The sequence below is a fragment of the Camponotus floridanus genome, unplaced genomic scaffold, assembly GCF_003227725.1.
Source record: "Camponotus floridanus strain SB8 unplaced genomic scaffold, Cflo_v7.5 scaffold64, whole genome shotgun sequence".
NCBI classification, from domain to species: domain Eukaryota; kingdom Metazoa; phylum Arthropoda; class Insecta; order Hymenoptera; family Formicidae; genus Camponotus; species Camponotus floridanus.
Genome location: NW_020229814.1, coordinates 207,817 through 220,495, shown reverse-complemented (window position 1 = coordinate 220,495; position 12,679 = coordinate 207,817). Strand labels below are relative to the sequence as shown.

Here is a 12,679-nt window from a genome sequence, read left to right as displayed (position 1 = left end):
AAAGCCTGTTCGCCAAGTGAGAGAATCGAGCAGAACGACATCCACACCGTGGCCACCTGCTGGTCGACCAACTTCCCCGTCTCCATTTCCATCCTCCGAGCTCTCCCTTTCTCTCCTCCCTCCCTCCCTCCCTCCCTTCCTCTCTTGTTCTCTCTCTCACTCTCTCTCACATCGTTAAGAAATGAAGTCTGAGAACCTATGTCCTCGTAAATTGGATCCCACAGACGATCTGACCCGAATCAGTGCCCAGATTCACTGCCGGAAGCCACTGTTTCTTTCTCATTTTGCCAACAGAAACGATTATTGGCAATTTCAACGTAACTTGAAATTCGTGTCACGTTTTCCTCTCCGTTCATCTCTGACAATTTAATAAATATTATGACTTTTAAATCATTGATGTATTATATTGTAGGTTTTTTTCACACTTATCATGTTTTCGTTCAATAATGCTTTTAAATCAAAAACACACATGTATATATTTTTTGACGTTTAGTAGAAATAAATAATACAATCAAGGTACATGTTGAGAAATCCAAACACCTTCGATAGATTTTGTACAATGGTAAATAAAAACAATAGGGACGCGAATCGAACGTTATTCGCCTGTCGTTTCGGTTTCAGCAAGTCACAAGTCACGTGTATTAATCGTTATTCGGTGCGTTCAGAAGAGTAAGAGAAAGTTACTCCATCGAAGTACTCGCCTACAGTCCTGTCGTATTTAAAATCGATGTCTTCGATATACCGGGAGGCTACGAAATTTCATACTCGGTCACGACATCATAACATATTTCAAAAATCATAAGTGAACACTATAACACTATAATATATTTAAAAAAAAAAAAAAAGAAAAAAAAAATATATATATATATATGTAGAATGTGTAGAATAAATACAGGGTGGCTTATTTTAATCAACCCACTCCAATATCTCAAAATTTAAGTTTTAAGTTTTAGAAGAAAACTTTTTAAATAAAAGTTGCTTGGCTCGAAGGAGCGGAAAATAGAGAATAATATTAGTTTGATTTGTTGGATGTAGATGCCAATGTTATGTAAATGTTAACCTAGCTTTTGTAAATAGAATTATTTTAATTTTTTTATAGAAACCGATTTTTCGCAATATTTAGCATAAAAATTATAAGAGTGAAAAAATGTGAGTGATCAGAAATTATGTGTGAGTGTGAATATAGTTTACGAAATATTTTATATTTTAATTTGACAAAATTTTGTATAAACCATGAAATATCTCCTAAAATATTTATTTTTACGACACACACACATACAGAGTATTTTAGTAAAGGTAAACAATCTTTCATGAGTATGTGAATATGTGTATATATGTCGAATAAATAAAAGTAATTTCATAAATTCTTATCAATTTTTTTCTATAATACACTTCCACCAATATATTTGTCTTTAAAATTAAATTTTGCGAAAACATTTTTTTTAAATAACTTTTGTATCACATTGTAATAATTTATAAATGATTGATTAAAGGATTGTAATAATTTATAATAATAATTTTTATGTTCAAACATAAAATCTTTCCTAAAATAATTTTAAAATAATGATAGATTTTTTAATATAAAATCGGAGAGTCGACGACCTACAAGTTTTCTAATTTGCAAAACTTGGTAAATTTCTTTTATTTTTAAATATGTTTCGAAATTTTTTCCACATTTTTTCTAAAAAGAGTTCTACTTATTTCATTTCAAAATTATTGAGAAAAATCCATATAATCAATAGAAAATAAACAATGATGATAATAAAATGATAATAAAATGCGTTGTAGAAAAAAATTTAGGAAATCTATAAGATTATTCTTATCTGCTTTACATGCCTACGAGAGATTGCTCATATTTATAAAAAATATATATATATATATTATAAAATGATAAGTCATTTTCTCTTTACACAAATTTTAATCTTATTTTAATATCAATCGAATTAGAATATATTTACAAGTTTCCACGAAATAACGAAGCTAATCGCCAGTGACGCCATCGCTGATAAAGCATATTAGATAACTCAAAAATCCCGTGGATCTCACGCGTCTCATGATTAAACAGTAGGAAAACTCATGCTTATCGCTCAACTACGTTCTTTTACGATCCAAAATGTGGTGCAACGTGTGTGACACTTTGTCCTTACAGTTACTAGTATATTCCACGTGTGTGGAAATTTTTTTACCTGCATTCGCGTGCAAGACTGTAATTATTGTTACATTCGCATGATATAAATTTATTTCCAATAGAATGAGCAGTATCCAGAATTTCGATCTTGTCTGCTGTTTCTACATATGTATGCGTGTAACGTTTACACGTTGCCTTCAAAAGCCCTCCGAGTTATACATTCACACTGCATGTATTCATTTAGATAATACTGTTATGTTATACGAACCTGTTACACATGAAAGCAATGCAATTTCTAGATAAATGCATTTCATAACCAATACAAGAGACTACAAAAAGACCTGTAAATTACAGATTGAAGGAAGTCGTTGTCATAACAATTGCTTTTGATTGGAAAGGAGAGAGAAATATTATATCTTTATTATATTCCGCAAATTTGTTTTTATCAATTTTCTATTCCATAGGATTGATACATATGTACGTGTTGCTATATATTTAAAGTTTAATTTTAAATTCTTCCAATAATAATTATGTGTTTTATTTTATAATATATTTTTTCATATATGTTCATCTGTAAATCAGTAATAAATATTTGACCAATTATAACTACGTGGATCTTTAAGAAGACATTTAATTAATCCATTACAGATAATTAATTTAATCGGTGTTGAAAAATCCTAATTGTCCTTGTGATTTAATATTATTCTCCAAAAACAGAGAAAAAGATTTCAAAATAGATTTCGCACATATGTGTGAAATTATCTTCCTTTAATAGGTGATCATCTATTAAAATCGTTATAGATAATCGTTATTTATTTTGGATTTTTTATCGAATATTTTTTGATTGATTGATCGTTGACAACTATAAGATGACTTTACTGACTTGTAAGATCTTGCTTTATCTCTTTTTTATTCCCAACTGCTGCCAACCTACGGTTGGCAAAAGACGGAGGGAGTATTCGTTTCCTCTATTCAATCATGTTTTTTAGAGCAACAGATTTTTATTCAGATCATTATGAATGAAATGATTTCGAAGCTTTCGCTGTGCGGCGTAACCACAGCAAACATTTCCCGTTTGCGAGCAGGTTGAACATGTTTAACGATTTACATAAAGGTGCGGTTAGCAAACCAGACGATTTCCGATTTTATGACACTATCACGGATTTGTTTTTCGAAAGCGACGATGCTTATCATTTGCTAAATCCTAGCTTGATAATATCATCTTGATAAAGAGCCGACGGCGTCAACTCTATCTGAGTCACTTCAACTGAATAAATAATACTTTTATTTTAATTTATAAATATGACCGCATGCACAATACAGGATGGTTATTACTCTCGTCGCACAAATCAAAAAATATCATTGTGCAGCCGTATCTAATCGTGGCCCACTTTCTCCTTGACTCCTTCATACGGTTTCTGTCAAATGCATGTAAGAGCCAGTCTATTTTAGGTCATACAAATCAATCTATTTTTTATATTTTCTGGAAGTATGGTATCTGAAGAATATTTTTTATATTTCATCGAAAATTTTGCAAAATTGACGATGTTGGACTTTGAATACGATAGCGTGTAGATCATAAAATGAATCTTCAAAACTTTAAAAACGCAGTTTTTTTCAAAAATCTGTCTTCAAAATTGTGACAGATATTTTGAAAAAATTAATAGATAGAATAATTCAATTCTTTTTTAGAGAATACAATTTTTGGGGGGATATTGAACCTTAATGAATTAGAATTTAGAAAATTAATAGTTAATATTTCTCTGACTTTGAAGAAATGAATAAATTTTAGTAAAATTGAAATATATTTAATTTTAAAACGACACTATATTTTATTATTTTTTTAATTTTCCCTAAATTTAATTAGGTTCAGTTCTTTTAGACGTAAGGAGTAATATGTCACATCATCGAACTAAGCATTGTTGAACATGCACAGAAATTCGTATTAAAGGAAAAAACTGAATATGCAAAATTTAAAAACATTGATGTATACTGTTTAAATATCAATAAAAATACAAAATTAATTTCTAATATTCTTTTTAAAAAATCATAAAAATTATCAACTTTTTACACTGCTAAAGTAAATTAAATCTTTAAATAAGAAAGAGTAATAAATATTTCGTGACTAATTTATATAATAATAATTTTTTGTTTCTGTTAATATTAAAGTATAATAAGAAAAAAGTTGCTATGAATATATTGATTATCAAAATTCTTGAACGTGTCAGGGAAATTAGTCATCGCTCTATTTCGCAAAAAATTATGCAAAAATTGATAAAACTCTTTGACAATGAGTAACTTTATGTTAGAAATTATTATTTTTAAATAAATCACACATATTATTCAAATAAATGCCTAAGAATTCAAATTCATGCCTAAGAAGTTTTAAATACTTTGAGGAAGATTTAAAGAGAATGATCGACAGATGATAAATGAAGATTGATAAAAAAAAAGAATTTATTATAGATATATTTTTGAAGAAGGAGAAAAATAATTCATTGAATGCCTTTAAGTATTACGATATAGCTGAAAAGAAATGCACAATAATTGAGTATAGTTTCTTCTAGTGAAAATTTTATCTCTACTTTTCACACATAATTTACTATTTACATACTTATTGCACTTAAATAGCTTGATTTGCAAAAATATTCACGCTATATAAATGATGTAAGAAATGTATGAAAAGAGAAAACACTTTTCTCATCAATGTATAGCTCAAAAAAATAAAATTTTCGATGACGACAAAGTGAGTCATATAGCTAACGTCGCATGAGATCACCGTATGTGTACTTTCTTCAATGCCTATTTCATGTTTGTAAACTCGGGATGCATTAATGAAAAGAAAAATAGAAAAAGAGGAAAAAAGTGGCATCAACCACAAAAAAATATTTCTTACAATTTCTTTGAATATCTTTGTACGACCGAATTTTTTTACGTTTTGTACTGGCACCCGTAATGATAGATTGCAAGACATCATCCATCCTTTTTATTCTTTATTTTTATCCTGCCACACAATACGACTCACGTAAACAAGTGTACTCGCACATTTCGCACACAGAGATGCGTTTGGGTGCACAATTATAAATGGTATAGTTATATTGAGAATGTTAGAGTGAATTCGGATCTCTTTTTTTCGCAGCCGTTTCTTTTCACGAGACCCACCTCTCGAAAGAACCACTTCAATTGACCCACTTATTGACGCCATATTATATTAAAATAAAAAATATACTTCTGAGAAATAGATATACATATATAGTGCTGATCAAAAGTGTTACATCCCTTATAAAAATGGGGAAATTATTATCTATTTCTAATGAACACACAAAAATATATATAAATATTAAAATAAATTATATTTTATTACTATTATCTTATACTTAATATAGTATAATTTTATGAACATAAATAAAATAGGGAAAAAAATAAAAAACTTAAGTCATTTATTTGCGTTTTCTGTTTTCGAAGATAATACATAATGTAATTTTTATCGATACTATTTATATATAAAATAAATAAATATTTTTATGGTACTATTTATATATAAAATAGTAGCGGTCACAAAAATATTGCATTATCTCCAAAACAATACAGAAACGCAAGTAAATGATTAAATTTTTTATTCTCTTCTTTAGCTGTTTTGTTCATAAAATTATTAAAGGATAAAATAACGGTATAAAATATAATTTGGTAATATTTATATATGTTTTTATTTATTCATCTAAGTGATAGTGTGTGTGTATAATTACATGTAAAATTCAAAAACACATTCAATGAGAGATAGATGAACGCATTTTAGGTGCAGACGACAGGGAAAGTTAGACACTGTATCGAGGGCAAGGTGCGTGGTACAGGTGTACACATTTCGCAACGATGCATTACACGTTGTCATGAAATATTAGCGGATATAACCTCCTGCGGTCTTTCATACTCATAATATATTGTATGTTGAATTGCGTGAGAAAAACTTTTTCACATTTTCATAAAAATATATTTATTTTATATACATGATTAATAATTTAATTATAATCTAAGATTTTTCCAGCTTTTGTTATATTTTCATTCATTTTATTATTTATTTACGTATTATTTATAATGTATTTAATGCTGAAATATTATTGATATAATTCTTTGCACTCTAGCTAATTTTGTCATGTGGCCTATCAACAATTTTAAGGCATTTTTGTGATACCTATGGGAAATATAAAAAAATGTTATTATATCGAATAAAAAAAATTCTACTTCATTATCGTCACTGCTGCTCTCGGCATCATAAATAATTTCATTATAAAATGTATGTTGTCGTAACGGCGCCTATGAACTGCAAAGAGTTAATAAAATATTAATATATTTTTTTCAAGCATTAGAAAAGAGTTATTTTAATTATATTTCATTCTTTTTAAGTCGCACAAATGCAGATAATTATATCACAATTATTCAAACAGCAAAAATAATATAATTGACTTATATAATCACTTCTTTTTACAATATTTATATTTGTAATAAGTAATAAGTAATAAGAAATAAAAACTCAATATATTCACATTTGTTTCATTTCATAAATAATATCAAATGTTCATATATATTTGCAATATATAATTATCTACAATATAAGCTGACATTTTCCTGCTTCTTTTATTTGATCATTCTTTAAAAAATTGTTTTATCATTCTTTAAAAAATTGTTTAAATTATATGTAAAGAAAATAAATGTAAAGAAAATAAATAAACATTTATTTGAAAGAAGAATATTGATGATAGACTGAGAGCTTGTTAAATCTCAAAAGGCTTTTCTTGGTTTCGTTTTATAGTTAATTCTGTCTTCTGATAGCGATGATGTCTTATCTATTACTCGACCATCCCGATATATAATTCAATATAACTAACTATAAAATAGATATATCGAGATTAATGCGTTTTTCTTTTCCACAAATCGATTTTTTTCGTTTAATTGCATATTAAACTTGATAAAGCGTAGAATTTATGATACACAATCAATCGCAATGTTTCCAATGTTTAATTACGTATGTGAATAATTTTTTTCACTCTTTGAGTTAGAGTATTGTGTGTTTACCAGAATTTTTTTTATGAAGATATTTTATTTCATACAACATTGATTTTTGGATCCATAATTTCCTAAGTCCCATTAATAATGGATTTTTGATGTAATAACAGATGTTTCTCTTATTTTTAAATTGCATATCTAATTTTGCACATTCTTTGATAGAATCCTTCATTCACCTTTTTCGAAATCAAGCCAAAATATCGATTCGACTGATTCTCATCAATCGCGGTTGCAATAAAGTTCAAATTTTCTTCATCCAACATATGGTCGGTAAATTATGCATTTTCCATGGGAACCAGTTCAGTCATCGCAAATCTACACATGTATGCGTGCAGTTTAACGGAAGTTCGTCGTTCCACTCTGTGGCGTCAACTGCTCAGACAGTGTCTTTAACAAAATAGTATAGCACAACGCTCATCAAGTTCCCACCTTTGATTCACACTTATGCTAACACCGGCGAATCTCTGTGTCGTTCAGTCTAAAGCTGAAGAGTACTGTTATTTCGCTAGAAGACCAACGATGCTGAACTAACGCCGGCAACTGATCATTAGAATGTATGAGACTCGACATTTCCGTATGCACAGTTCTTATCTAAGAAAAAAAAAGGAAAAATAAATATATTCCTTGAAGAGTTTTAAAGGAATAAAAAATTATCAAATTTAAATTAATAACTTAATGTTATCAACATTTTATATTTGTTTGATTAAAGGTATGTCACTATCTAAACAAAGATATTATAACATACTTGTAATATTATCAAACTTTTTCTCAAAGCAAGAAAATGCTATTAATTATATATATATATATATATATATATATATATATATTAATTTTATATATTAAAAATATATATATATAAATTATGAATTATATATATTAAAGTTTTTGATGTGTTTTTTTATATAAAAAGATATTATTTATATTCGATATCTTCTCTTATAATATCGAGCGTGACGCGCTTGAGAAGGCTTCACATAAAATTTAATCACGTCTCTGATAACAAGCGACAACACGCGATTTAAGCGCCAGGCAATCGATGCGCGATTACATTCTCAGTGCGAGTAGATCATAAGCTCGCTCTTTCTCTCTTTTTTACAATTAGCATATTGAGGATGCGCCGCATCTCATTAATTAATTTTAAAATCGCACATCCTAGCAGTTTTTATTTTATCGAAATTATCGCAAAATGCAAAAGGACATACTATGGAAGATTTAAAATAGGAATTCAAAATGCGATTTGAAATTAGAATAGAAGACTCATTGCATGATTCCTCATGGTTTTTAAATAAATCAAATCTGAGTTCGCGCGAATTTAATGCAAGTGATTTTTGAAGTGATGTTGAAGAAACACAAATTGCGTGTAAATCTTGTGAAGAAGAGATAAGAAACGAGCAATCTTTCAATTATAAACTCACCGAGTACGGAGAGACTGAGGCCGGAGCCAGGGCGAGGCGGTCTGTTGGGGGGCGCCATGTCGTTCTTCTCTTTCTCTTATGAGTGCTTTCTCTTTCTCTCTTCTTTTCTATTTCACACTCTTATGTGTGAAAACTTTTTCCTATTCTCCTTCAAATGTAGATACGTATTGTACGTATTGTCCGATAAGATAGAGAGATCCTACATCGCACACTCGGCAATACACTCGGATCCGCATCATACATATTCACACGCGAGCAGAGCGAGTAGAACGAGAACTGCGAGATAAACCGTATATGTACCGTCACTTATTATTTCACCTGTTGATGGCTGAGTAGATTAGATCAACCCCTTTCCCCTGATCAGCGTGAGTCATTTAAATTCGTGGAAGAAGAAGGTTTCGCCGAGACTCTCGACGTATCGTAATTTTTCTCTTTCTTTTTTTTACTATTTTTTTATTATTAATAAAATAATAAAATACGCATAAGCACGCGACGGAGGTTCGCGGCGAACTGACTGACTGACTTGCGACTAAGCCATCGTCGAACCAAGCATGGTTGCCTGATTGGCCGGCAGGTCGGCCGACTGGTTGACTGTTGGCTTGGCTAGCTGGTGGCCGCTCCGACAACTTTGCCGATCCTCACGGTCGTTCTTTTACGACTGGTACTCTTTCTATCTCCGTCTACATCAAAGAGGAAGCTTAATCTCTCTCTTTTTTCCTCGATCTCTCTCCCTCATCGCGTCCTCTTCGTCCTCCGCCGCGCTAAAGCGGCGCATGCGTATCTGCAAGTTGTTCGGGATTGCCGCGAGTCTTCTGTTCTCGCGCCTTATGTATTCAAGTCTATCTAGAACTGCAATATTTTCTAAAGGTGCCATTTTGCCAATCAATATCGTCCAGCTTCATAAATATATATGGAATTTCTTATGCAAAGGATTCTAGAAAAGTAACAAGTGTAAAAGATTGGAGAACTCAAATTCAAGCAGAAAATACTTAACAAATTATTCGCGAGAATTACTCTTTTTCTCGATTCTTCTCGATAATGAAGAATAGTAAGATAAATCACAATCAGCAATGAAAAAGTGGTGCATCATAAAATAAATTATTAAGAATTTTTATATGGTAAATAAGTGCGTGCAATGATAGAAAAGATATTTGATTAGCCATTCACCGTAACAGATGTATCTGTTTCGCGTTTAGCGTTTGTCGATTCGCGAATCATTACTTTCTACTTTCACATCCCAACTTAATATCTGTCTGATCTTCATGTGCGCACTAACGTGCGTTTTTTCCTCCATTGCATCGGAAGGTCATCAAGGAGTCCGTAGGAATCCTAAGATGAACGGTTCCGATGATCGTGGTGAGGAAGAGAAAGAGTACATCAAGAAATGTGCATTCACTGTATAGCTAACTTTGGTCTAGGCGATTCTAAACGGTAATTTCCCACGCGATTTCATGTTGCTTCCAGATCAATCGTCTTTTTTTGCGAATTATTATGCGAAAGCCAATTTTTTATAAACTCCTCTAATTATTACAATTCCTAATACGAAGCTTCATACGAATTAAACAAATCAGTTAAACACATTACTAATTGCTCTTAAATCCTTTACTTCCTATTCATTTATTTTTATCCATTTTTATCAGTTCTATTATTATATAATAGTTCGCAAAACCACGAGTAATTTTTATCTTATTTACGAGACAGCTTCTAGCTTATGCATAAGTCTGATTTTCAATGCTTAATGAAAGAAAGCAAATATATTAAAGTTCACGTTTTAAAGACAAAATAGAAAATTTATAAAATAGATGAAATATGGAAAATTTATAAAATTCATAGATGATTCATTGTAAAATATTTTTCGAGACAAATTTTTGTTTTCAAAAGCCTGTATCAATGGAAAATAGCCGATCAATAACTTAGTGGCGGAATATTTATTACGATCATATGAATAATTTAAATCCAATATTACGTGAATCTTGACAAAACTTGGATCCGTATTAATATTTAAATATTTAAATAGTAACTTTATTTATCACATAAAAGAAAAGTAAAAAATGAAATCTTTCGCTACATTTTATAGAATAAAATTTTCACGATAAAATTTAAGAAAGAACTGAATGGAGCTACGTTAAAAATTAATAATTTAATACATTTCAAGATTTATGAATTTGACACTATGCAAAGTTCTTTTAATGCGTATTAACAGTCAGTGTCTCACGAAAAGATAAGAGTTGGAAAATGCACGGCTAAACTTTTCGTTGCTATGTGATACTCGCCGCTGACATACCTAGAGCATACAGCTATGCAAAATGTGCGCTCATTTGCCAGTCCTTATTAATTAATATTTATTGCGAAAATTGCAAGCAAAATGGTAAAGAACTTTTCTATTCAATTTTCGCTCACGAATCCAATCTTTATTCATTATTAATCCAATTTTTATCGAACACCCTGTGTGTGCATGTGTGTGTGTGTGTGTATGTGTGTGTATCGAGATTAAATTATATTCTAAAGATAAATTTTCACTTTAACTTACACGCAAATTAATTATTTATTTTGTATTTTATAAGATTAAAAATATTTTGTATAATGTTAATTTCATAACTCTCGAAATATGTTAAATTTATTAATTTTTCATGTAGCTGATCCGTTCAAGGAATGATAATTTGCTCTATCATTTCATATAACATAGAAAAGAAAGAGAGAGAAATGCTGAACATATGATATTATTTTTCTTAATATTCGTAAGATACGAATGAAGTTTTATAAAAATTTAATTATAAGGAAGGGTGCAGCTGCGAATTAGCGAATTGGTAGTTAGTCTTCGGTTTATCGACGTACTAAAGTATATATATTTGTATGTACGTACATCGTTGCACCTTTCTACGTGGGCTAGTGCAGCGGATGCGGGTGGGCGGACCGGGATCGGGTCCATGGTGGTGCGACCCAGGCAGGGCCCACATTGAAACGAGCATCGGTAATTAAACGAGCACTTCACTCGACGGACTCGTCATTAAAAACAACGACGACAACTCGACGTCACGCTCTGCTGGTTTTGCTTCTGCTCCAAGACGTGTAGAGATGTTATTGCAATAATATTCCAATATATAAATAGATACATGTTAGTCGAATATTTAGTAAAACTTAAGTAATGTAAATTTAAAAATGATTTGAGACTGAAAATTTTTACAACAGACGCAAGAGCAGGTTGATTAGAACTTTGTTTTTTTGGAATTTCGTTCCTCGATATAGATCAGATTGTCTCAATATCCATCTTTTTCTTTGAATATGTGAATTTCAAATAAAAACTTTTCAACAAATCATTACAACAAATAATAATAATAAAGTTATATACAAAGAGGAAAAGGATTCAGTCAGCTTCAAGACGAACCTTATACGGGCTCTGCCACAGGATTCAGTCTTGAGCAAAAAGAACCGTTGTATATGACACGCATTTCAATAGATCTTATTGACAATCATTGAATCGAAATACATTCGATATTTGACTTAATTCTTGCCTAGCGGATTCTAATTTCATTTTCAATCTTACAAACTCTCTAAATAAATTTAAAGATATCTAATAGATATTTAACATTTGTAATATTTATGCAATGGAAAATACTACTCTGTATTTATGTTTTATATTCTAAATTAATATTTTATATTAATATTTTATATTCTAAATTAATTATTTATAATATTTTTGGTTTAAAAAATATATTGCAAGGCAGAAATATAATTATCAACTTGAGTTATTTCAATTTTCTCAATTTTTTAGATAAATTTCTATTATATAATAAATTTATATAATATATTTATATAATATTTCTATTATATAATAAATTTAAAATTAATATTGAAATATATATAATGCTTTAACATTAAAAATATTATATTATAAAAATGTTATATTCTAATATTAAAATTATTATATTTAATAAAATAATATATAATTGCATATTTTATTTCAATATACATGTATCTTAATATAATTGTAGAACTTATAAGAAATATATAATCTTTATATAAGAAAAATATAATATCAATAAAAATATAACTAATTAAAAATCAAAAGAATTTA

The 12,679-nt window shown here is 29.5% G+C and overlaps 1 protein-coding gene across 5 annotated transcripts in view; it reads right to left on the bottom strand.

Moving 5' to 3' along the window:
* The window catches only part of LOC105247979 (protein TANC2), a 43,110-nt gene that overhangs the window by 14,283 nt on the left and 16,148 nt on the right, over positions 1 to 12,679 (bottom strand). Inside the window, exon 1 of one of the 5 annotated variants that reach the window (XM_011252469.3) lies at positions 8,605 to 9,168. The exons of the other annotated variants lie outside the window; for them this stretch is intronic. Within the exon in view, the coding sequence (XP_011250771.1) occupies positions 8,605 to 8,662 (58 nt within the window). The 5' untranslated portion in view covers positions 8,663 to 9,168. Of the gene's footprint in view, positions 1 to 8,604; positions 9,169 to 12,679 lie in introns of those variants that run through there. 5 annotated transcript variants of the gene reach the window in all.